Source organism: Brachycentrus maculatus, unplaced genomic scaffold (genome assembly GCF_059751285.1).
Source record: "Brachycentrus maculatus isolate JH-2025_06_01 unplaced genomic scaffold, ASM5975128v1 h1tg001119l, whole genome shotgun sequence".
NCBI lineage: Eukaryota > Metazoa > Arthropoda > Insecta > Trichoptera > Brachycentridae > Brachycentrus > Brachycentrus maculatus.
Window position 1 is genome coordinate 183,680 of NW_028281817.1, and position 27,371 is coordinate 211,050.

A 27,371-nucleotide genomic window follows, 5' to 3' on the forward strand; every position below is an offset into this window, starting at 1 on the left:
CCGCAGGTTGAGTATCGATGGTTTAACGTAATAAAGTGTTAGCAGTACATACTGAATGATAATCGCAAATATCCGCGAAATGTATTTTACGTCCATAATCAGTACGTTAGTTAGTAGATACTATACATGTATACGAATAAAGTATGTTAGTTTGTAGATACTATACATGTATACGAATAGATGATAACATAATTCAAGGTTCTTCATTCAGCACCCATAATTGTCAGTCAGTAAAGCAGATATCTCAAATTAACGCACGGATTTAGATTTGCGTTAGCGCAGCAAAAATATGAAATACATAAAATAATAAAAAAAAAAAAAAAAAAAAAAAATATATATATATATATATATATAAAACTAATACTCGTTTGTGTTTAAAAAATATTAGACGACGCGTCTTGTATACAACAAACCTGAGTGAAAAAAATATCGAAACAATAAATCGATATTGTACTTGTCGATCATGTTTACAGTCAAATATTCTTAGTTCTGAAGGACGTAGAAACCAAAGTCCACAACATAAATAATATTTCTAATTCAGATGGTGACTACATGAAATCAATTAGAATTTGGGGACCGCGGAAGTCGGGTGTGTGTAGCAGCTAGCCGTAGCAGCTCGATCAATAACTAAATTCATTGTTCATTTCGCGATTGAAACAAAAAGGTAAGTAATTAATCATACGTAGATAATAATCTGAAAAATATGATTTGAGGCCGTCACCATTTAATTACATAAAATAAAATTTATTTATTAAATACATAAATGTGTAAATTGTAATTTTGTTTCATAACTGTTAAATTTTGATCATCCGTAAGTGCATAATATGCTGAGCGTTTAACTATTTAAATTTACGTGGTAAATATTTAAATGGGTGTGGCTAGAACCGGACATGTACATTGTTTTCGTAGATCACATCGCTCACTCCTTTCAAGAACGTCATAAATCAAAAATCGTCAAATTTCAGTTGTGCATGTTTTCGGAATGCCCAGAAAATGTACTATATCCCAGTAAAGGAGGCATATTTGTAACTTAATATTTACCTGCTACAGGAGAAAGTGTTGATTTTTCATTTTGAGGAAAAGGTATTGTTAATTTTTTTTTAAATAAACTAAATATTTTTCAAATGGAAAAAAAAACCTTTAGGTTTTACCTCAAAAGATCTGTTGCATAGTAAAAAGTTTGATAAGTGGCTTGATATTTATTTATAATGCATTGTATTATATTTTTAAACTTTAAAAACGTTCTCCTGAAAAATCAAGTATTTTGATTTATGACGTTCTTGAAAGGAGTGAGCGACATGTGAATAGTATTTACTTACGATTTGATACTAAAGTAGGCGATAATAATATCATCAAACAAAAGTGTTTGTTTCTTTTTACGAAAAATGTAATAATTTATTATTTTTATAATCGCAAAAAATTATATTTGGAAGTTGTCTGTTTTTTTTAAGTCTAAAACCAGTCAATAATAACAACAAAAAAACTGAATATGTATAATATATCAACAGTAGACCATTATTGTGGTATTGTAAATAACTTCGTAATAAATTGATTTAAAAATACATAAAAAATGATTGCCGAATTATGGTTTTCGGCTGCCAAATTTCTTACGTTTCAAATAATCGATTACCAAAATAATATTTGGATGGCAAAAAATGTAAGCGATCACCAGAATGCGATTTAAAAATTAATAGTTAATAAAAATAATAGCAATATCCATTTTTTCGTAATTATTTACTTTTAAAAGAGTAAAAAAAATGTTCCAGAAAAGAAAATGAAGATTTACTCTGTGCGTGGTGGACCCCCTTCCCTTTCAGTCCGACAAACTCTGAAATGTTTGAACATTCCATTTGAACTTATTGATGTTAACTTTAACGCTGGTGAACATTTAACAGAGGAATTCACACAAGTAAGCATTTCACACATTGATTCTTATTTTGGAAGCCCCATGCACCATTGGGTGCCAGTTAGAGCCAGAAGAAGATTATTCATTTTCTTAATTCTTCCTTTTTAGGGTGTATGATATAAAGATTTGTAAATAATTGAAAATTTGTATTATTGAAGCTCAACCCACAGAGGGAAATTCCTGTGATGGACGATGACGGGTTTGTGTTGGGAGAAAGTAACGCAATTCTCCAGTACATCTGCGATCAGCACCGACCCGAATCTAATCTCTACCCGAAAGATCCCAAAGTGAGGTAAAGTATAAAATTACCAAACACTCTTTTATTCAGTGGAATACAATTATTTGTTACATATTAAACTTTTGATAAATATATTTAAATTTGATATGCATATATTAAAAAGGCCTCTCAACTTAAGATCTATCCTTTTAATACGAGAGAATAAAAAACATGTATAAGCTTCAATATTTGTCGAAGAATATATCATTCATTTGGTGAATAATATATTATCTGAGAAAAAAATAATTATTTTACATAGGGCGGTCCAAAAAACAGCCCGCGGCTTATATTTTGTAATAATTCATGTTGATATTGACAGAATTGCAAAAGATAAATTAATGAACAACTTATCACATTATAATAATATTAATAGATTGTATCTGGTTTGGACAGCCCTGATTTGAAGCAAAGTTTCCCAAAGCGTTCTATATGGACTCCCAGAGGTCGATTTCGACTCGCAGGGAGAAAAGAAAATGGAGGTGCACGAAATGTAAATGGAGGTCCACGTGAGCGGATCTTATTTAAGGAGATGATTATCAATATTTATGCGTACTGTAAATGTCTTATTACACCTAACATAGACTTTCTGTGCATAATACACTTATAAATAATATTAAAAATACTTAATACCCATCTGCTTTACATTACACTACGTTTATATGCAAGTTTTTACAGGAAAGGGTGCTTTTAACTTCTGCGCCAGCCTCATTTCAAAGGCAGAAAAGGAATTATCCAATGTTTTTATATGAATATTATATACCAATGTTTATTTAATTTAATTTTAATTTGCATAAATGGTTCTAGGCTATGATTTTGTCTTCAATTGGTCATATTTAATGTGAAATTTTATCCAGGGCAATTGTAAACCAGCGACTGTGCTTCAACTTATCATCGTATTATCGCAGTATCGGTGAATATGCAGTAAGTTTTATTTGACATGAAGTGGCAGTAAAAGTATGTTTAATAATTGTTATAAATTATTAAAATAAAAATTTAATGATGCAGGTTGGGCCTATATTTTTTGATTACGAAAGATCAGAACTCGGATTAAAAAAGGTTCATATCGCTCTTAACGTCCTAGACACTTACTTGAAGCGTTTGGGGAAGAAGTACGTCGCTGCCGATCACCTGACTATCGCTGATTGTGCGCTTGTCAACTCCACGATGGCTTTGGAAGCTATCGGCTTGGACTTCTCCCAATATGAGCAGGTATAAATGACTAGATATTACATTCTTGGATACTAGACTTTATCAATAACCTAAATCAGCTTACATCAAGCATCATGCTAAATTATTATGCCCCAAGTTACAGCAAAACACATTTTACTGTGCATAGACAGGCATTATGGGATAGAGTAGAATGCTCTATTGCAGGCTCAATCCCTGCCTATTGAATTTTTCTAATATTTATCCCGATATACTGACCATCCCTTTCATACTTTCCTTCAGTATCCTTTCTCTCCTACTTGAAAACAAGTACAAAAAGTAAACAGTCTATAGATATATAGATAATCTCTTTAATAAATCATTATTTCATTTCACAAGTTATTTCATTAGAAATAAACTGAAAAAGTTTAGCATAAAAAAAATCTTTCATTCAATTCTACAGATTGTTTTTATAAATAATGAAAAAATGCAAAAATTGGCTTTATCTTTCATTTATCATGTACCATCTCCCATTGCTTAAATGCTATTTCGATTAATAATTCGAAACATTAAATAATCAATTTACAGATCACAAAATGGTACACTACTTTCAAGAAGGAATATCCAGAATTATGGGACGTCTCTATGGAAGGAATAATAGAACTTAGCGAGTGTGATAAGAACTTACCCGACATGTCTAAACTTCAGCACCCTCTTTATCCTACAAGGAAATACAATAAGTGAACACTGTTTTATCACAACCTGTAAAATATTACTGTAAAATCATACGATTTATTGTAGCAAGTATTTTATTGGGAATTAAAGTTTGTAAATAGTAGTAAACTGGATTTAAAAATGATGAATGATTTGATAGGATGGAGGGTGGACCCAGGACCGGCCAGCCCGTCAGCGATTGCTGTCATCCATTCTTAACTTGCTATCCCTATCTACAGCAGTATATATTTTAATACTTCAATATCAACAATAAAACATTGTTTTTGCAACATAATGTACAAAACAGGTTTCGTTCAGAGATTAAAAAAAGGTATTTCTATGGAGTTTCTGACGCTAAAAGTAGTATTTTTCAAATTAAAGTTATCAAAAAAATTATCGCGATCAGTGGCGGCCGGTGTCTTTTTGTAGAAGGAATGCTGGGCATCAACTGTTTATACTCGTACTTACTACGTACCAGATATCAAATATGCACATCTAGACGCTAGCCCACGAACAAAATACAATTAGGTGCGGTCTAAAATTATCTCCATAAACCCGTTAAGCTCCATAACTCATGATAATAATAATATTTGTGGGATTTTGTACAGCCCGTTTTTGTAAAAAAATCACATTAAGGTCACTGAAGAAATATCAAAATATTCAAATTGCAGTATTGGTGTTTACGGATGGAAGTCCAAATCTTTTTACTCTGAAATGCAAGGGATGCGGAGCATCCACAGCATGTATGGACAGACCGCGCCTGATCCTACAAAATAAAACATGGATAAATTTTATTTAATTCTGCTGCTTTTATTCAAATTAATTTACTGCTGTCAATATTTTTTTTATTCAAAAATATATGTTGTTTATACTATAAACTAACATAACTATGATATAAATTAATATATATATTTTTTAAAGTCACTCCCCAGATACAGTTTTGTCCGCAGAAACATTGTGTGAAATTAAACACAAAACTTTATTCGCTACACTACTAAACTAAACATTTTATTAAGTACCTAAATAAAAAAGGACATATATGTATTTATAAACAAATAGATATCTTAAATGTTGCATATCGAGCAAATGAAAATAAAGATTTAAATAGAGAAACATTACTACAAATTAAATACGGCGGAACCGCGCAAATCCAAACAAGATTTAGTAGAAGAAAAACATTTAGAAAACACACAAAGAGTGAACACATTTATTCTTACATAAAATTACTATCTGAATTATTATTATTGGTGTGAATTTCTCAGTTAATCTGAACTTTTTAAATCCTAACAATTACTTTGGATTTCCAGGGTTCTAATGTACATATTTTTGACTAATTAATAAGAACGTAAGTAATATTGTCATTGAAATTGATATATCAAAACATAGACGCGAATACAATTTATCATTAATTCAATAAGGGATCGGGTTTATTATATGAAATAATCGAAATATTAAATTCAATAGAATCTGCCTTAAGGATGTTTGTAGATTATTTTTAATATTTCTGTTTAATAAGATTAAACACATATTATTTATTGATTCCGCATTAACTTTGTGGAATGACATGATTATTTTAATTAAATTAAACACTTGAATATTCCACTGAATTGAGTTTTATTTTTATTTACGACTAGTTTCGAAAACGACAATTGTTTTCGAAACTAGTCGTAAATAAAATATAAAATATATAAAAATAAAACTCAATTCAGTGGAATATTCAAGTGTTTAATTTAATTAAAATAAGATTAAACACAGTAAAAATTCTCAAAAAAACTGGCGTCACACTTATACATAATATACATATTGACTCAATACCTGGTATAATACATATATGGTTATTAACCTTTTAACCGCGTTCACTTTGTTCCTGAGAGACGCCCGTATGCGGCGGTATTTCACCGTTTTTTAAATGATTACTTTTATCATATATTTAGTTAAGAAACGATTTATTTTCTTTAACAAAAACGTTCAATGGGATTCATTGTGCCTTTTTGGTACTCTATAATACACTCGTGTCACATTATTCTTGAAATATATCGTAATATAAACAAATCAGATCATAACATAAATAAATCAAAGCACGCATCGTGTGTCACTCTTACCCACTGGCGATGCGTAGCGTCGAGAGTAAGACAGATATTGGGTATGATTATGGCGCGAACTAATTACCGACCGCAAGAAAAATCAGGGATCTGTTCTTTTATTTATCCTTGTGATGTTACAAACTATTAGTCAGATATTTCAACAGATGTCATAAGGCCAAGGATTGACGTATTATTTTATCTAAAGTTCCACACCATGAAAAAATCCCTCCAAGTTGAACTGAGGTTCGAAACTTGGAGCAAAGTAAAAACACAAACGGTTATGTCAGCCGCGTACAGGGAATGTTTTGTGAAAACACATACGGTTATGCGAGCCGCGTGGATCCGGTTAATATATAGTTATCGAACTTATCTCCATGAACGTGCACACATTATGTATGGCCAATGTACAAACTTACTAAGTAGTAATTTTGGTAATGAATATTTATAAAAAGGTTTTTGCTGCAGCTAACAAAGTTTTGTAAATATGTATGCAATGCTCGTTTGAGTGTTGTCTAGTCCTAAACGGATATTCCATCTACTACGTTCTCTTACTCCACTCCCTCTGCATGGATCGGAGATCTCACATCTCAACATCAAGATTCAGTTCAATAAGTACTTTAAATTACCGCAAGGATAAAAATAAATTTATTAGTCAAGACATTGTAGTTAATTAAATATTATTCTAAACCAATCAATTGGCTGTCATATCTACTTTTAATTTGTAATCTTAATATTAAATATATCCGGTAATATCAGGTAAGCATAACATTAAAGCAATGTGCTTTAATTTCCAATCACAGTTAGGCGCCGTGGCATTCTTAGCTAGAAATTTGACGAAGAAACTAGGGTTGCGGGTTTGATTCCTGCCAATTGCAAAATTTATTTTTAATTGGTGTGCATTTTTGGTATATATTTTTTCACATTTACCTTACCTATCCTCACTATCTTACCTGCAGACATGTCTCCAAAAATAAAGGCGTTGCGGGTTATTCCTTTAGAGAACAAAATTTAAACAAGAAGTAATCAACAATATCAAATCCTACATAATAATTATTGCATATGAACTAATTTACAATGTCAAATTTATTGAAAGGAAATGTCATTTAACTTAAATAGTACAGCACTACACTAACCCACACATATATATATATATATATATATATATATATATATATATATATATATATATATATATATATATATATATATATATATATATATATATATATATATATATATGTATATGTATATATATATATATATATATATATATATATATATATATATATATATATATATATATATATATATATATATATATATATATATATATATATATATATATATATATATATATATATATATATATATATATATATATATATATATATATATATATATATATATATATATATATATATATATATATATATATATATATATATATATATATATATATATATATATATATATATATATATATATATATATATATATATATATATATATATATATATATATATATATATATATATATATATATATATATATATATATATATATATATATATATATATATATATATATATATATATATATATATATATATATATATATATATATATATATATATATATATATATATATATATATATATATATATATATATATATATATATATATATATATATATATACATATATCTAGTATTACAAGTTCTGGATGGAAAAAGTTTAATTAAAAAATAATGTCACACAGAATAAGGATGAAAAATTCCCTTTTTCCATGAAGCTGGTCCTTTTCTGATGCAATCCACTTGTCCTAGAGAATTTTTCATCACAAAAATAAAACGGGAAGAATGAAGATCTGAAATATTGAAATATGTATAAATAACAAAAAAGCTACATATTTTATGGAAATAACATCAGCAATGATGTTTATCAAAAATTTATATTTGGTATACTTTCACTGGTTTTTTTTGACACGCGAAGAGGAAGTGTACATAAGTAAAATATTTTGTAGAAGAATAAGATTATGAAATATCAATTTAAAAAAATTATCATATGAAAATGAATTTGAATGGTCGTTTTGTTTGTAAAGAATGCGTTTAAAAGTTCATGATTTCATTTACCTCGCACCTATTGGCATTCTTTTAAGAATAAAAATCAAGGTCAGTTTTATAAAAAGGTATGGACTTACTCATTAGGGAAGAAAATATTTTGGTCATAGTGCTTCGAGAATCAGTTTCCATCGGTCCCTGAGACTTCAGCATTTCCAGAGAAACATTCTTGTGACGTAACCACAGAAGGTTCAACTTGCTCAGAACACCGTACTCATTCCATTCGTCGCTATAAGATTCAACATGGACACAAGTTACACAAACATCGTAGATATTCCACAAAATAAACATATATTTTTATACAACACTAATGAAAATATATTTTTGAAATAAATGTGTAAATTTTCAAAAGTAAAATTTTGTTTGATGTTACTAAACTGTCAACTCTAAAAGGGTGAATAATTTTTAATGTATCAATTTATAACAACTAAAAAAAAACATATGTAACTACATGACACAAGGATCACTCCATGAATTCTTATTGATCAGCCATCAACCGTAGAATCGAAATCCTAAAGTGGTGCAAATTCCACTGAAACTACAATTTCCAAGCGACCAAGATATGTATTACATAAAAACAGCTGTTTTGCAAAGTCAAGAGATCAAGAAACGGTCGAGTTAAAGTTGGTTTGGTTTTAGTGAAATGTTGACAGAAAATGCTCAATGGAAAATGGTCATAAAAAAACACTTTCAATGTACATAAAAACGGTTGCCAGAATAAAGATATAGTTTGACAAATATGGAATACCAACTCCATAAAAGTACTTTTAAGAAGGATATCTGCAGTAAATTATCTTTTCCTATTCCCAACACCTAATATTGCGGCGCTCACAGTGCACCCATAATCACGAGTACACTGAATCTTAGATTACCAACAGATAGTGGACACATGTAATTTGCTTTACTCTTACATTACATTACAATCTTTAAATACATTAAAAATAATAAATCAAAAAGCGCTACCGTTACTAAATAAAAAGTCATTACAAACCTAATTCTGGATTTTTTTACGAGTCTTTCAAAATTAGAAAACCGTCCATATTTGGTGCCTTGTTTAGAATTTGATTGATTGGTTTCCTTTCTGAATAAATCCGGATTGAAGTTGCCTCCGATGAATACTTTTAAATCTTTAATTTTATCACGAAGCTCTTCATCCGAATATAGTAGATACACTGTGTTTTTATTTTGATTCTGAGTTTGTTGATTTTCATTATTCGGACTCGGAACGGATTCTGCAGAAGATTTATCCGGGGGGAGTTTTTCTGCACTGTGGGAATACCGTTTTCTATTAATAGTAATATGTGAGCCTTCACTCTCACTTGGTGATGTTTCGTTAACATCTATAATATTATCTTCAGAAGTTGATTTGCCTGCGCTCTCCGTAGGAACATTTTCACAAGTTATTGCAGACGACATCATATTGGAAGAAGCCGGCTGCGCATCGATACATTCATCGAACATACTGATATCCACAGGGTTTTGTTGTGTTACCGAGTTTTTTTTATAAACAGAAAATAATCTCTTATTCATTTTCCTTGGAGAAATAGCAGGATTCATAATGAGCTTCGTTCTTTGATAATCAATATCAATTATATCATCATGCGGGTCCTAGAAAATTAATGCGTTGTATCTTTATTTAAAAAGGCATGTCTGTTGGCAGGAAAGTAAGGATAAAGAGAAATAGGAAATGGTCAAATGGTAATGCAGTGGTCTGCATTGCCGCTAACCACTACAAAATGGAGGATGTGTGACGGTAAGCGTAGCTTTTTGATTTTAACCCTCCCTTCCCGGTGATGTGTACCTTGTACACATTGCTTCTTATAACCATATCTCTATAAATATAATAAATACATGGCTTAGATTTTGGGTATTCCTCCATAACATGGTTGGATATGAGAGGGCAATAGTTTAGAAACCTGTTTAGTTATTAATCCAGTATAGAGGATTTTGTACCAACATTTATTTTTTGATTCTTTGTTGCATGCTGAGTATAAGTATTTCTTAGTCAAATTATTTTTTATTTTCTTTTTTAACATTTTATTTATTAACGTTATATAATATCCGTTATTTATGGCTATTTGTTTAATAACATTCAATTCACGATTATAATTAAAAGTATTAAGCGGGATGTTAATCAAATTGTTTAACAACGAATGGAAAGTAGCAATTTTTTGTGAAAAAGGATGCATGGAATCAGCTGGGATGACTGTATCTGTATGTGTAGGTTTACGGTAAATACTAAATTCTAATTTATAATTTTAATAGTTATATCAAGAAAATTTAGGCAGTTATCTTCATTTCTTTCCAAAGTAAATTTAATATTACTATGTATGTAGTGTGTTAATATGGGTCAGGAATGAATCTAACTGTCTATCTGTCCTAGTAAAAATGCAAAAAATGTCATTAACATACCTATACCATCCAAAAATACATGACTTTACAAGAGGATGACTAGAATTTAATAATTCTGTCTCAAAATCATTGAGAAACATATCTGCTAAAATTGGCAATAGAGGAGAGCCCATTGGAAGTCCATCTCGCTGTTCATAAGTTAAATTCAAAATAATTTTGTGACGTACAAATATCAAAAATTCTAGTCATTTCTTTTGCGCATAAGTCATCTAATTCCGAATCACACAGTAGTCTACTGAATACACTCTTAGCATCCTCCACTGGAACATTTCTAAATAAATTAATAATACCAAAAGAAAGAGTGTATTCAGTAGACTACTGTGTGATTCAGAATTAGATGACTTATGAGCAAAAGAAATGACTAGAATTTTTGATATTTGTACGTCACAAAATTATTTTGAATTTAATGGTATAATTTATGAACAGCGAGATGGACCTCCACAGCATATTTACGCATTGGTTTTAAAAAATAATATTACGTAATAATAATCAAATTTATTGGGTACATCGGAGGTATTTTGTGAATTTCGGAAAAAAATTGTGTGAAACCGGGACATTATATTTTATTAACAGTGGTATGGTTACTCATTCTACGGTGATTTATTATTTTGTTGAGAAAGCATTTTAAGTATGTTCCCTGGATTAGTATATCTGTAGTGTAACACTATTTACGTTGGCTTTTTGCACACTCCCGCTAAAGAAAGTATGTACTTATACTAGATTACATATTATGTATTTTGTAAAACTACATTTGCGTTCAAAATGAACAAAGAGTTATATTGTAATAAAGGTACATTTAGAAGAGAAGACTACATACAACTGTGCGATACTTAATACAATTATAACAAATGTGTAGCCTACTTGGCATCTTAAATGGCATTTAACATTATCCTTTTGAGAAAGCACATATCTAGTTGTATATTCTTTGTAATAATCCACTCTATTAGGATACTTCCTTTCTCTGGGGCGACTTCTCTCCGAACAATTCTCTAATATGAAATCTTGCATAAAGTTAGTAAATGTGTCGTGTATTCTGTTAATTTGGCTGGATCGCGAGAGGTTAGTAAAATTTCTCAGATTTAAATTAGCTACCAAAGAGGATTGTCCCGAAGAGTTGTGGCCGACAGTCGATATTGGCAATGTATATTTGCAGTTATAGATTTTTGCAATATCAGAGATATCATTATCATTCCCATCTTGCGCAATCTAAAAATAAAAGTATTATTACGATAAACAACATTAAAGTCACACATTTTAACAAAGCATTTTAATGCTTTGTCAAAATGTGTGTATTCTTCCAAGTGTGTTTCTTAGAAAACATATTTATTTTCTTCATTCTTAGTAAGTCACAGAAAGAGTAAAAAGTAAAAAAAAACAGTTACTTTAACAGTTGGTAGCTGAAGATCTAATCTGGCATAGTGATGATAGTTTACCATTAAAATAGTTGCAAATATTTACCATTTGAAATGTGGGTACTTCTGATACTAAGTTACTCGTATTATTTTTGGATATGTTTGATGCTGCACTTGCTCCGGAGCCGCTAAATTTATCTGGAAACAGAAAATAAGTTGAGTATTCAAAGCAGATAAAACATTTTTAAATGAAATAATGTTCTCGTCATATTTCAGTGCCGAGTATTTGTCAGCATTGAAAGTACTCTAGTTAGTGTTTACTAAAAGCTTAATAAAACAGCAAAGTAAATATGGCATGTCTTAGTAAACAAAGATTAAACAGTAAACAATTTGTATGTATGGGTACACGCTCCAGTTCCCTTAATCATGTTCTATTAAGTTATCGCCATGTCAATCCGATGCGGTGCCCAATGCATCGCTGGATATGCCAGTAAAGGGGTTAGAGAAAATAAAACTAACCTTCATTGGGCTTAGAAATATTAAACAGATAGTTGTCATCATCATGCCGAACTGCTTCTAGTTCTTGGTCTTGATCATGTCGACCTAAAACTGCTTCTCCAAACAAACTTTCCGTAAATATAAACCCTAAAACAAACCAATTAACGTAAGATAAATCATTTTAAAATATTTTTTCGTTTAGTTCTGAAATTCTCCATTTTTTGTGTAATTATTTTTGTATTCATTTTTATGTCACGCATTGAGTCCTGTGGTTAGTGTAGTATTAGTCAAACCTATCTCAACCTCACTCTCCCACGACTTAATTTATATTTTCAAACACAAGCCACTTATGTTTAACTGAAAATCGCGTTTAATTAATCTAGCCCGATCTAAAAGGGGGATTGAAATTCCCCATATATGAATTTGAATTCGATAACTTTAGTATTATAAGAGCTATATTTTACCAATATTTTCCCAAACTTTACTCGCATTTCTCTGAGAAGAATTTTGCATAAAGACCTCAATATGAAGGCCTACAGGTTCCATTAGTCCAAGAACGGAAGCCTCACGACCGTATGATGCGTTTTTGGTTCGTCCAACGGGCTGAAGATCACTCGGTCGAAGAAGACCATTTTTTACAAACACAAACTCGAAACGCAAAATTAAAGTTGCCATTCGTATGGGCCCAAACAATAAAAAATGAAGAGGAAAATCGGGTTGCTCAAATGAGGTACTGTAAGGCCAGCTGTGGCAGTTATTTGAATGATGTTGCGTTTCATTTTTCAATGGAATGGTTCAATAATTCTAATAAAACCATACTTAAAAAAAATATCCGTTTTTTTTAGCCAAATTAAATTCTTAATGTTAGATGGCCCACCTTTTTTCTAACCAATTACATATTTATTTTAAGATCCATCCGTTTGTGTTTTTATTACTATGGTATTAAGTCGTGAATAGTAATATACATAATCTAGATCTAAGCAATGGAGATTCAGCTGGTTTTAGAAGAAAGTTTATTGGTACAATAAATAACAAACCCAATGTATGTTTGGTAATGTGCATTTTAAAAGTGAAAAGCGATCATTGCTACCTTCTTCTTCTGGATACATTGTTGAAGAATGAATTGGAATAGTTTCATCTAGTGTTTCTAAAGTACATTCATCGAGATCAAATAGCGATCTGAAAAGAAAAATGCAATTATCATAATAAGTGTCTTTTCTATTCAAAATTATAATTAAAAAATACAATAAATATCTAAATAGATCTCCATCACACCTTTGGCTAGTAACTGGTGCCAGTGTTGAGAAATCAATGAAATATTTTTAATATCTCACATATTTAACACAACGGATTTTTTTTAAACCCCTTTAAAGTAAGACACAATTCTTGCATTTTGTATAGCAATATAACAATGAAGCAATACTTAGTATATTTATATTCAAAGAAAGTATGATTTATAATATTCATAATTACAATACATTTGTAGAATAAAAAGTTACATACATAAAAAAATTATAATGCTACGAATCATGTAATGAAATTACTTTACTTACAAATTCAATTTTTCTTGTATCAGCGAAGCATTTTCAAGAATAAACGCATAGGAACAGTCATCTGGAAAGTGTAACCAGTTTACAAAATAATGAAACATGTATTACATATAAACGCTTTGGAAATTGTAAAAATGTATCTATCGAGACCGATATAAATAAAACATTTCGGATATTAACCACGGAACCAGGTTTTAAGTAATTCAGCATCTATCGGGCAATAGCATGGATATGTTTTGGAGAAACTCACTTAATAATGTCAATGCTTTCTTTTGGAAAATAACACATGTTCCATAAATTAACTGTGCAGCCAATCGAAGGGATATTCTGTGATGAATTTTTTTAGAGTTAGACCTTATGATTTCAGCTAAGTCATCGCTGCAACAAAAAATAACTTTGGTTAACACAGTATAGTTACAGGAAACAAGTTATACATTTGGAATAAGACCAAAATTTTACCCTATATTGTGGAGAAAAGAGTATATAATATAAAAACAGAAATGATTATTATTATATTGTTTATGATTATACACGCAAGTTCAAATTACCAAATATATTTCAAATCGGAGTCAGAGTATGATGGTATATCTACCGATGCACTTTCTTTTAACGTAGCAGCAATCCAAGGGTCGTGCAATCTACCTTTAGCACTAAGCCATTTATGACGATAAAACATTATGTCACCATATAAAACTTATTTCCGAAACAATTCAAATCAGTCATTTGATAAATTAAATCTATTACTAGAATTACATACGAGTATTTACATTTCAATACACAAATTACAAGAACAGGGAGATTTTAGTAAACATGAAAAACACGATGCCCCAACAATGATAAAATAATATGGTAGTATTGTTGATATTTGAAGCATGATGTAACAAAAATGTACATACATATTTGGACATTTGACAGCGCGCAAACAGCAACAAAACTATTGAAAAATCGCGCCAGGCGCCAATAAAATGAACGTGTTTCTAGTTGCTATAGTAAAAAAATCCTGGCTGGAGGTAGGTACCACATAAATTATTATCAACTGGAGTCAGTCTCAGTAGTCTTTGATTGTTTTCTTTACGAATGATTTTTTTTCATACAATAAAGTAAATAAATTGTAAAATGATAACAATATTACCGATACTCATTTATTATCATTATCGTGTAGAAATATATTAGCTCATCAGATAGAGACATTTGTTTAGTACACAAGCACCAATACTTGTAGTATAATCTTCATTTCTATCAGAAATCCCCAGAACTTGAGCGAAACAGAGCCACAGCCATAGCACATGACTCCGCCAATATATTTCCACCTCACATCGTCTTATTGTATTTTTGATTACATACTTTGTTTGAAAGCCGTACCGAGTTCGACTAGTTAAATTCGGTCTTGGTTCCAAATTTAATCATATTTTAGTATTCTGTATTAGATAAAAATTTACCATCCCAGGTTTTCAGGTTCGTAAAATCTTTAAAAGCCCAGGGTTTTCGGGTTAGGGGAAACCTGGGTCAAAAACCCTGATTACGCCCATGATTATGGTTGTATTGATCTAATAATATCCTTCTCAGGAATTCTGTTGTTCTTTCGCCCTTTGCGTTATTTTTAAATACATATCATATTATTGAAAATATTCTTGCTTAATCGTTCCTACTTAATATTTATATTGAAAATGTACGTTCGCTTAGGAATTACGCTTAGAGCGCGCAGCGACAGTTATATACTGACTAGGTGTGTAAACTAGCTAACCATCACTCCGCTTAGTAGGCAGAGAGGATAGAACGCCACCCCAGTCTGTCTTTAAAAATATACTTCATTTCTTCTATATTCATGCTTACCCATGTCATAACCACCGACTATTCCGAATACTGACCTGTCTACATTCAAGTATTTCTACATTCGCCTCATACATTATTTTATTGTCTATTCCTCTCTCAACCATTCCACGTGTCCAAACCATATCAACTTACCTTTATTTATTTTTTATCGATAATGCTTATTTCAGCCTTGCATTCTTTCCGAATTTCACAATTCGAATGTCTATTGTACGTTGTTTTGCTGAGCATATAGCCGAGTGATTGAATTTTGACTGAATCCTGTTTATTTTCACCCTTTTTTGCCAAATCCATACTTCAATTTCATTAGGGTTGGTTCCAGGACTCCGTTATGCTTGTTATTCAAAATAATGTGTTTTTACTGTTTAAGTTGTTTTGACTGTAATATTTATTCAATGTTACCCTGGACTAGTACCCGAAGAGAAAGACTGAACACTTGCCTTCATATAATTAAGGATAATTAACTTGGCATTGTATCAGTTTGATGCAGTACCCTATCCACCATTGGGTGCCGATGAAGGTAACAAAACAGTAACTTTAATCATAAAGAGTATGTAAGCCCACTCTCACTTCCTTAAGTGTGAGTGGGTTTACATACCACCATGGTTGGGAACATGGTAGGCGGTGTTGCATAAGCCGTAGCTCGATTTCAGTCACTTGGGCATTAGATAATTCCCAAAGCGGCTAAGGTCGACTGCCAACCACGAGCCACTCATTGCTTCACTGAAAAGGGAAGAAATTATGCATTTTATATTGGTGATTAGGGAAAAAACTCACAATATTATGTCAACAATCACGATAAAAATATTTATTGTTACAAATCAAAAATAAATACATTGCATAAATACCTACTAATTTACAAAGAAGAAAATAATTTTGATCGTACGCTCATTACAAGATTTTTTTAAAATATCACTAATCTCGGTCATTTTATTAAATAATTTCCTACGAATAGTTATATATATATATTTAGTTTGTCTTTTTTATTAATGGCGTAAGTAGATACAGATATGGATGGATGTTGTATCAAACTACCGCGAAACGCACTTCTTCAGGTATCCGAGGCAAGCGAAGGAACAGCAATCTTCATGGTATGTGCACTGAAACAAATTAATTCATATTTTGAATTTGTAAAAATAGTTGACATCGTGCAACTTGCATATAGAGTATGTGTGTGTGTGTGTGTGTGTGTGTGTGTGTGTGTGTGTATAACTGCTTGTGCTGATATAATCATAAAACTCGACAATAATGTCAATAGGTACCTACTTTGCAAAGATAATGAGGAGAGGGTCGGGAGAGAGGAAAAGGGGAGAGATCAAAGCTCAAGTTAGCAAAGAAGATTATAATTTTTCAGTTAAATTATAAAAATTTAAAAACAAGAAACAACAACAATAAAAACGATCTCAGAGTGACGTCGAACTCGAACATTTCAAGTCCCATATTTATTATATTACTTGGAGTTATTATTACAGTCGAACCTGAATATAAGAGACCTGGACATAAGAGAAAGAAAATATGGATGTAAGACAGTTTTCTTTAAAAGAGATAAATGTCGCGGTCTCTTGGCCTGTCTTATATCCGGGTTCGAATGTATTAAGGGGATATTAGCACAGAATTCTTTCCACTGGAGACCACCGGAGAGGTCACATGTCTGTTCAGACCCGATTTTTTTAAAGAATGTATATTTAATATTTTTTGCTTTTTAGAATAAAAATAGATTTTTATTTTTCCTAGCTCCCTTACCTTTCAATAACTCTTTTCTTTTCAAAACCAAATAATTATATCGAAGAAAAAATTATTTAATTTTTTCTCATTATTTTTTGTTTTAAATAAATAATAATAAAATAATAAAGAGTTCAAGGGAACTAGATGCCTAGAGGCACGTGATATTTGGTAGGATAGCTATCCAGTTTTGAAATGATTATATTCTGATGATACGAAATAAGAAATACTATTGTCAAATAAGCAGCGTATTTGAAAGCCACGCGGACATACGGACAATTATGTAATGATTAGCTCGTTTTATTTTTTGAGTTATGAAGACTTCAGACAGTCGATAAAAAAATTATCCACCATTTATTTATACATATTTGTATAAGTATGTAAGTACATAAAATTCGCACTATTGTTCGAACCGTGTATAATACTTGATGAGTCATAGTAATGTGATTTTATTATTTGCATAGCTGTAATTTTTGTACAAAAAAACGGTGTATTTTTTATGAGTATATCATTTTAAAGCGAAAATAAGTAATAATAAAAATATGTTATAACAACGGACAAATTTCAACGGATAAAATAGTTACGGTTAATAGGTGTATTTTATAATTATTGTTAATTTTATTATAAGTACTCAAGTTGCGTAAATGTGTATATATTTACAAATAGTCATTTAAAAAAAGATTTATTTGTTTGCAATATTTAGGGTAAATGAGTTAAGTGCGTTAATAAATCGATAGTAGTCTCGGGTGGAAGTGGATTATAAACTACGGATGTGGAAAAATTCTTTTGGGGTAGTCAAGATATATGATAAGTACAAGAATCTGACAGTTCTATTTACAAGAAAAGCGTAGTTTGGAAAAGCGAAACTTTGAAGTTACCTTTCATTGTATTTTACGCGGAATTATTTATATCGCATTTCTGTAAATGGTAAACCCATAAAATTTCATGTCAAATTACACACTTATAGGATGGTACTACAAAGGCTTAGAGGAAGTCAATGTTACCGAAAAAAATACAATGGATTTTTTAAAAACCTAATATTAAGTCAATCTATAACGTCAATAACGTTTCTACAATACACTGCGTAGATATCTAGAGTTCTCAGACGTTTTATAATTAGACGCCCACAATTAAAATGAAATATTCATTCCGTCCACACAATATTTATGAATTACCTAAGTAGGTAAAAGTGTACCTAATTTATAATTGTGTCATGTTATTGAAACGGTACACACATTAACTGATAAAATAATAAATACAAACATGACGTATATGAGGTATCTACCTATGTGACGCTTCATTAGTCTCAATGATGCCCCTATTAGAGTTAATTACTCGGCATTTTCACGCGCCCATATGAGTATACTTGTCACCCGTCAATAGCAGCTATCGGGTAATTACGAAAAGTGACAATGTTTTCTGGAAAACGATTTACGAATTGTTTGTAATCTTTATTCATGATGTTTTCGAGTCAGGATTTCTGAGAAGCGCATGTGACATCTAGTATGTGGACCGAGTAAGTTTATGATATAATTATCATTGTGTCCGAAGTGATTTATTTTATTATACGTTTTCAGGCTACGGTTATATTACCGAAGGACATATTATGTATCCTTTCTCTTCTCCCGTTATACTTTCTAAAGACAGGTACTTTCCCCGCTTTCTACAGTTTTTTTGCCGAAACCGTCTGTTACCCGAATATTTCTTTTAGCTGAAGGTGGAATTGTAATAATACATACGCGATCCCTGCAATAAGTCAGCGCGGATAAATATTTGTAATAAAAAAGTGATCTTTCCGATCTATTAGCATCAAGGAACACGAAATCCGCGAGATCGATTTGTGGTGAAGCTGAGAATTCTATTTTTCTCGCTTTATTGTTTAATTGTCAATATCTTAATATATAAACTTGTTTTGATCCGTTTTTTTATAAGCGATAGTTGTCGATCATAATAGAACATTTATATTTTTATTACATAATAAGTAAAAAAATTAAAAACAATGATAATAAAAGTAAAAACTTTGGAAGTTGAACTCAATATCACAACATATCTTTATCAAAAATCGTTATGTAGGTTTTCAAGTTGTGTTAAATTTACAAAATCTAACATTTTTTTGCAAACGGTCTCGCCTAGGGCATATTTTGCTTTAATTTCCTGACTTCAATGTGTTGATAAATTTATTACATAAAAAGTATCACTTTGAAGAAGAACCCAGTAATGGTGGTCGAAACGTCAGTAGCAAGAATTATTACAAAATTAAACCCAAAAATAAATATCCTATTTTAGTGTGTATGTATTTACAGATTTCGTCTTGGTATTTTTGTTACAAAAAATACAAGTAACTCAACTAATGAATAATCATTATCGTTTATTAAAATATTTTTAGGTGTTCTTCTGATAATCTGCCGATCTAGAAGAAAGCTAGGAAAATAATTGCGAGGAAAGGGTTTCCTAAAGAAAATTAAAAATAATACCAGGTGCCTCACATCGGTTTTAGGTATCTACTGTGCGCGAATAGAATTCGAATTTTCACAAAACTGATCGTAAACCTTGTTTCAAATATGTATGTACATATGTAGGTACATTACGCGGACGAGATAGGTATGTGGTTTGCGATATGATGGAAATAATAAATATGAGGAATGATATAAAATAAATTTATACACAGGCCTTGGTAATCGCTTGCTTTTTTCCCTGAAAACTGAAATTATATTTATTCGAAAATCTACTCTTTTCTTACTCCATCACACCGTCAAGAATTTTGGAAATTTTATAAAAACATTACCATAACAACGTATTATTATTAGTTAACTACGAGAGTAGGTAATATGTCATCATCTAATATTCCGAAAACGTCATGAAGGCAGAATAATTATTTTCTAAATAAATTGCCTCCTACAATGAATCATTATTGTTTCACGTCACATCCTTACCTAAATTAAATGCAAATTAAAAACAAAAGTATTTTTGGAACTGGTTTACATTCTGGGCAATGAATCTAATATATCTGAATATACGGGTCAATGCTCTTTTTTACAATTCTTCGAGTAAAAAATAAAACTAATTAGAAAAAAAACCCGATCTCCAAAGTTTGTCATTTGAGTAAGTACAGTAATATGCCGAGTTAAGCCCTTACTCGCAATAGTATAATTCAGTAAGCGTCCGGCAACACTATTTTTGAACTCCTTACTTTTCAATAACTTTTCTTTTCAATACCATATATTTATTTTGAAGAAAAACTTAATTTTTCAATACGAAAACGGCATTTCAGGAAAAATATGCAATTACATCAATTGTTACCTGGGTTTAAAGAAAATTAAGTTGCGATACCATAGTATGTTAGGCTATAATGATTATCTTTCTCCTCGCCCATATTTCAAGAGGAAGAGATTTTTTTCACAGAAGTGAAAAAAGTTTGGCCCAAAAACCTTTTGAGGGCTGGGATTCTATACAGAAAATAACGCTGAACTATGTAGTGACAATAACTTATAGCCATAATTCTGGACTTTTATTTGTAATGACTTTGACATTTAAATTCATATAATTTTAAATCGGCTATCGATCCATGAATGAACATTAGTTTTTAAACCAATAAAAGTAATGTTATGTGTAGTTGAACGTTTACTTCCACATCCAATCGATGCCTCGGATACATAGCAAACCTGCAAAACGCCAAGTATAACAACATCTATCGTTTAATTTCGAGGTATTACTGTATATGAATATAATATATTTGAATGTAATGTATATGAATATAATGTATATGAATATAATATTTAATGAATTCAATCAAAATATTTGTTACTAACTTAAATAGGTAGGTATATACAAATACTGAAATGTCAACTGTGCAGGTCGCTATTGAAATCGATTTACAATACATTTTTAACAGTTTGTGTATTATATTTAATAATAAAATTTAACCGATTACAATTGTAGGAAATCATGTTAAAGTAATAGGTCATACAACAAAGGAATAATATATTAATATACTCACAAATCCTCCTACTGGCTGACAGTTTTCCTTGACTGGCCTAATTGGTGAGATTGGAATGTTATTGTGATAATTCACTTTGTTCTGCAGCTGGGCCAGCAGATACCTGATCCAGAAGTCCTGGGTGTAATAGGGATACACTGTCGGTACCGACGCCACTTGGATGTCGTTGGTGACCGGCTGGTAAGTGGGGCTGCATGTCGCCGAAACGACGACCAGAACAAAAACGAGAGCGAAATGCATTTTAAAAGTTTGAACTAGGCGCGAAGGTAAGTACAAGTACATATATCGGCGACCCCGAAGTCCCAAACGTCGACTGGAGCGGGCGCGTTTCGGTCGGTCGTTTTATACGAAACCAACGCGCTACACCACATGATAATGTTTGTGCACATTGTGGTTATATATCATCTCATAAAGATACGTATATTTATGTTGCACTTATTACTATTATAATTATTATATGTATTTATGTATCACTATCTATTGTGGTGGATATACACATTTTTCTTTTGTTTTTTTTTTCTCTTATCGTGTATAAGTAACAAAAAAAACATTAATCTTATATTTGGCGTGTTTTCACACTTACTACGGTTACGTGACAAAAATTCAAGTGATGTAAAAACAAAATAGCAAAAGGTACTAGAATATGCCATTATTTAAAAAAAAAATCTGTACAGCACCTTTAAAAAATGTTGCATATTTATTTATTTATGCGGATTTAAAAATATATATATATAGAAATAAAAAATATACCACCTTTCATTCTTCATTAAGTAGAAATTGAAAAAAAAAATCACATTATTAAAAGTGTAATAATATACAATAGTTTCCTATTTTATGTCTCTAAACGTTTGATGTGCAGCGTGTTAGTATTTCTTTTTCTCCTAAAATATATAAAGAAATTATACTATAAATTTTTTATTTCATTTTGATCAGTATTTTTATTAAAACAGAAAATAATTATAATGTTGTCATAAATTTATTATGCAATTTGTTTATACAAAAGATAAAAATATGGGGAATAACGTACATAGGTATGATTCCTAAAGAGACTGGTATACAAAGGTAACTCGTATGTACCTTCGCGGGAGCCTGCAACCCCGAGTGGTCGAGCAATCGCTGCTATTGTTCAATTTCTATCTATTATCCCTCTGTTTCCTTAGTACTATCCTTCACCCTCAGCTTCTTCATTTACGCCATCTGTATCCCATCCGATATATTACGCTCATTCAATATATTTCACAGAACTCGGGAGTTAGAGTTACATCGTTATATGTACCTACATTTTGTTCATTGTGAACTCCTACCTACTTTGATATTACTTACCAATAAACAGAGCCGGATCAAGCCTATTGGAATCTCCTGACGGTAAAAATTTTAAACCTTTAACACAAAATCAATGTGAAGTGACTTTATCAGAAAGGTTTCTGTAAGTTGGAGCTAATGTAGTAAGCCAACGATTCAAGACCAATAAAAAGACTAAAAAAGGTTAATCTATTCTGAGTATATAATAAAACTTTAAAAAAAAAGCGTCTTGATTTCTGTTTGTAAAATTCATCGATTATTTTAACGCCTATTTCATACCTTTTTTGTGTTGTAAAATCTATGTTCTTCCATCGTACTTTTGAAACATAACAGAAAAAGATCTTTAAACTGGTGCATTTTAGATCGCAAATGTCCCAAAAATGACAGTAAAAGTAATCAATACTAAGCGATTGAGTAATCTATTGATACTCATAAGTCTGCAATTTCTTAATTCAATCTAAACATTCTTACTTCTAACCCTTATCCGCACTCATATTATTTTTTATCGATAATGCTTATTTCAGCCTTGCATTCCTTCGTGAATTGTATTGTCATTTGTGTATTGTACGTTGTTTTGCTGAGCACGTGGCCGAGTGATTGAATTTCGACTGAAACCTGTTTATTTTCACCCTTTTTTGCCAACTCCATACTCCAATTTCATTAGAGTTGGTTCCAGCACTCCGTTATGCTTGTTATTCAAAATAATGTGTTTTTACTGTTTAAGTTAATTAAGGATAATTAACATAGCATTGTATCAGTTTGATGCAGTACCCTATCCACCATAATCATAATGAGTATGTAAGCCCACTCTCACTTCCTTAAGTGTGAGCAGGCTTACATACCACCATGGTTGGGAACATGATAGGCGGTGTTGCATAAGCCGTAGCTCGATTTCAGTGACTAGAAGTTAGGTAATTCCAACAGCGATTAAGGTCAACTGCCAACCACGAGTCACTCATTATTTCACTGAAAAGGAAATCATACATCTTATATTGGTGATTAGGGAAAAAACTCACAATATTATGTCAACAATCACGATAAAAATATTTATTATTACAAATCAAAAATAAATATAATGCATAAATACTTCTAATTTACAAAGAACAAAGAAGAAAATAATTTTGAGCTAATTTTGATTTTGAGAAAATGTCACTAATTTTGGCCATTTTATAAAATAATTTGATACGAGTAGGTATTTATATTTAGTTTGTCCTTTTTATTAATGACGTAAGTAGATACAGATTGTATGGATGATGTGGCTAACTAGTGCAAAACGCACTTCTTCAGGTATCCGAGACAAGCGGAAGAACAGCAATCTTCATGGTATGTGCACTGAAACAAATTAATTATTATTATGAATTTGTAAAAATAGTTAACATCGTGTAACTTGCATATATAAATATATATATATATATATATATATATATATATATATATATATATATATATATATATATATATATATATATATATATATATATATATATATATAAATTAAGAATAATATCAGGTGCCTCTCATCGGTTTTAGGTATCTACTGTGCGAGAATAGAATTCGAATTTTATCAAAACTGATCGTAAACCTTGTTTCAAATACGTATAAGTAATAAAATAAAATAAAACTGAAATAATATTTATTCGAAAATCTGCTCTAAAAATTTGAAAATTTTATAAATTTTATAAAAACACAGGAAAACAGTCAGCATTAAAAACATTACGATTAAATCATATTATTATGATAATATGTCATCATCTAATATTCCAATAACGTAAGTCATGAAGGCATCACAACAGAATAATTATTTTCTAAATAATATGCCTCCTACAATGAATCATTATTGTTTCATGTCGCATCCTTACCTAAAATTAATGCAAATTAAAAATAAAAGTATTTTTGGAACTGGTTTACATTCTGGGCCATGAATACGGGTCAATGCTCTTATTTACAATTCTTCGAGTAAAACATAGAACTAATTAGAAAAAAAACACGATCTCCTAAGTTTGTCATTTGAGTAAGTACAGTAATACGCCGACTTACTAAGTAAGTACAGTAATACGCCCTTACTCGCAATTGTATAATTCAGTAAGCGTCGGGCTGTGCTGCCGGAGCCGGATATACTTATATTGTTTTTTTTAACTTCTTACTTTTCAATAACTCTTTTCTTTTCAATACCATATATTTATTTCTTAATTTTTCAATACGAAAACGGTATTTTAAGAAGAAAATAAATGCAAATACATCAAATATTATCTGGATTTAAAGAAAACTAAGTTGCGATACCATAGTATGTCAGGCTTTAATGATTATCTTTCCCCTCGCCCGTATTTCACGAGGTGAGACAGATCTCGGAATAGATTTTTTTCACAGAATTGAAAAAAGTTTGGCCCAAAAACCTTTTGAGGGCTGGGATTCTACACAGAAAAAAAACGCTGAACCGTAGTTAACTACGTATAATGACGATAACTTGGCCATAATTCTGGACTTTTAATTGTAATGACTTTGGCATTTTATTAATATATTTTGAAATCGGCTATCGATCCATTAATGAACATTAGCTTTTAAACCAATAAAAGTAAAGTTATGTAGTTGAACGTTAACTTCCATCTCCAATCGATGCCTTGGATATATAGTAAACCTGCAAAACACCAAGTATAACAACATCTATCGTTTAATTTCGAGGTATTACTGTATACATATGTATATGAATATAATATTTAATAAATTAAATCATAATATTTGTTACTAAATCAAACGGGTATGTATATACAAATACTGAAATGTCAACTGTGCAGGTCGCTATAAATCGATTTACAATACATTTTAAACAATATGTGGATTATATTTTATAATCAAATTTAACCCATTACAATTGTAGGAAATCATATTAAAGTAGTAGGTCATACAAAAAAGGAATAATATATTAATATACTCACAAATCCTCCAACTGGCTTACAGTTTTCCTTGCCTGGCGTAATTGGTAAGATTGGAATGGTATTGTGATAATTCACATTGTTCTGCAGCTCGGCGTTGGCGACTGGCTGGTAAGTGGGGCTGCATGTCGCCGAAACGACGACCAGAAGAAAAACGAGAGCGAAATGCATCTTAAAAGTTTGAACTTGGCGTGAAGGTAGGTACACAAGTATATCGGCAACCCCGAAGTCCCAAAAGTCGACTGGCGAGGGCGCGTTTCGGTCGGTCGTTTTATACGAAACCAACGCGCTACACCACATGATAATGTTAATGCACATTGTCATCTCATTAAGATATGTATATTTATGTTGCACTAATTACTATTATAATTATTATATGTATTTATCACTATCCATTGTGGTGGACTTACACATTTTTCTTTTGTTATTTTTCTCTTATTGTGTATAAGTAACAAAAAAACATTAAACTTATATTTGGGATGTTTTCACACTTACTACGGTTACGTGACAAAAATTCAAGTGATGTAAAAACAAAATAGCAAAAGGTACTAGAATATGCCATTATTTTTTAAAAAAATCTGTACAGCACCTTTGGAAATTGTTGCATAAGTATTTATTTATTTATGCGGATTTTTTTTAAATATATACAAATATAAAAAATATACCACCTTTCATTCTTCATTAAGTAGAAATTGAAAAAAAATCACATTATTAAAAGTGTAATAATATAGTTTCCTATTTTATGTCTCTAAACGTTTGATGTGCAGCGTGTTAGTATTTCTTTTTCTTCTAAAATATATAAAGAAATTATACTATAAAATTTCATTTTGATTTGTATTTTTATTAAAACAAAAATTTATTATAATGTTGTCATAAATTTATTTTGTAATTTGTTTATACAAAAGATAAAAATATGGGGAATAACGTACATAGGTATGATTCCTAAAGAGACTCTATACAAAGGTAACTCGTGTTGCACCTTCGCGGGAGCCTGCAACCCCGAGTGGCCGAGCAATCGCTGCTATTGTTCAATTTCTATCTATTATCCCTCGGTTTTCTTAGTGCTATCCTTCACCCTCAGCTTTTTCATTTACGCCATCTGTATCCCATCCGATAATTACGCTCATTCAATATATTACACAAAACTCGGGAGCGTTCTGTTGCAGGCAGTTCTGACGCGGTACCCTACGCGCCACTTGGGTGCGGATACAGACCAAAAATAGGTACGTAGGTGACTAAACGTTACTGGATTACCTAGTGATTCACAAACTGTTACCAGGAATGACTGTGTGATGTTGGAGGAGGAGGTCTACCAATCAGATTGTACTAAGCATACAAATATTATTAGGTAGATAGATTTTGATAGGAAGTCGTGTCATTACTATTGGCACTAAAATCGCCAGAATTTACCACTCCATGAACAACGTATAGTAACATTTTTGTAATACACAAAACATACATTAAATATTACTCAATAATCGCTGAAACCTTCTTTATTGGTTTTTCCGACAAATTATAATATCTAAAAAATG

General features: G+C 30.8%; 2 protein-coding genes and 1 long non-coding RNA gene across 5 annotated transcripts; 1 reads left to right on the forward strand and 2 right to left on the reverse strand.

Annotated features, from left to right (window-relative positions):
* Positions 1-560: 560 nt before the first annotated feature.
* LOC148299504 (glutathione S-transferase 1-1-like) lies at positions 561-4,167 on the forward strand. Of its 2 annotated transcripts, none has more exons than XM_088275997.1 (6): positions 561-664; positions 1,767-1,909; positions 2,065-2,198; positions 3,038-3,104; positions 3,189-3,392; positions 3,918-4,167. In XM_088275997.1, the coding sequence occupies exons 2-6, from the start codon at positions 1,775-1,777 to the stop codon at positions 4,071-4,073; spliced, it is 696 nt and encodes a 231-aa protein (XP_088132123.1). In that variant the 5' UTR covers positions 561-664; positions 1,767-1,774; the 3' UTR covers positions 4,074-4,167. The 2 variants fall into 2 exon arrangements, with proteins under 2 accessions (XP_088132123.1, XP_088132124.1); XM_088275998.1 differs by lacking the exon at positions 561-664 and adding an exon at positions 1,521-1,657.
* A 3,669-nt stretch (positions 4,168-7,836) lies between these two features.
* LOC148299505 (uncharacterized) lies at positions 7,837-15,467 on the reverse strand. 2 transcript variants are annotated; one of them, XM_088275988.1, is made up of 10 exons: positions 15,191-15,467; positions 14,309-14,436; positions 14,062-14,122; positions 13,599-13,687; positions 12,530-12,655; positions 12,117-12,208; positions 11,751-11,864; positions 9,238-9,854; positions 8,327-8,475; positions 7,837-7,993 (listed from the first exon to the last, which is right to left on the reverse strand). In XM_088275988.1, the coding sequence occupies exons 1-10, from the start codon at positions 15,247-15,249 to the stop codon at positions 7,878-7,880; spliced, it is 1,551 nt and encodes a 516-aa protein (XP_088132114.1). In that variant the 5' UTR covers positions 15,250-15,467; the 3' UTR covers positions 7,837-7,877. The 2 variants fall into 2 exon arrangements, with proteins under 2 accessions (XP_088132114.1, XP_088132113.1); XM_088275987.1 differs by lacking the exon at positions 15,191-15,467 and adding an exon at positions 14,607-14,921.
* Positions 15,468-23,941: 8,474 nt separating this feature from the next.
* LOC148299506 (uncharacterized) lies at positions 23,942-26,083 on the reverse strand. Its single transcript, XR_015839068.1, has 2 exons — positions 25,843-26,083; positions 23,942-24,241 (listed from the first exon to the last, which is right to left on the reverse strand). It is a non-coding gene; the product is annotated as an uncharacterized LOC148299506 (long non-coding RNA).
* Positions 26,084-27,371: the final 1,288 nt, after the last annotated feature.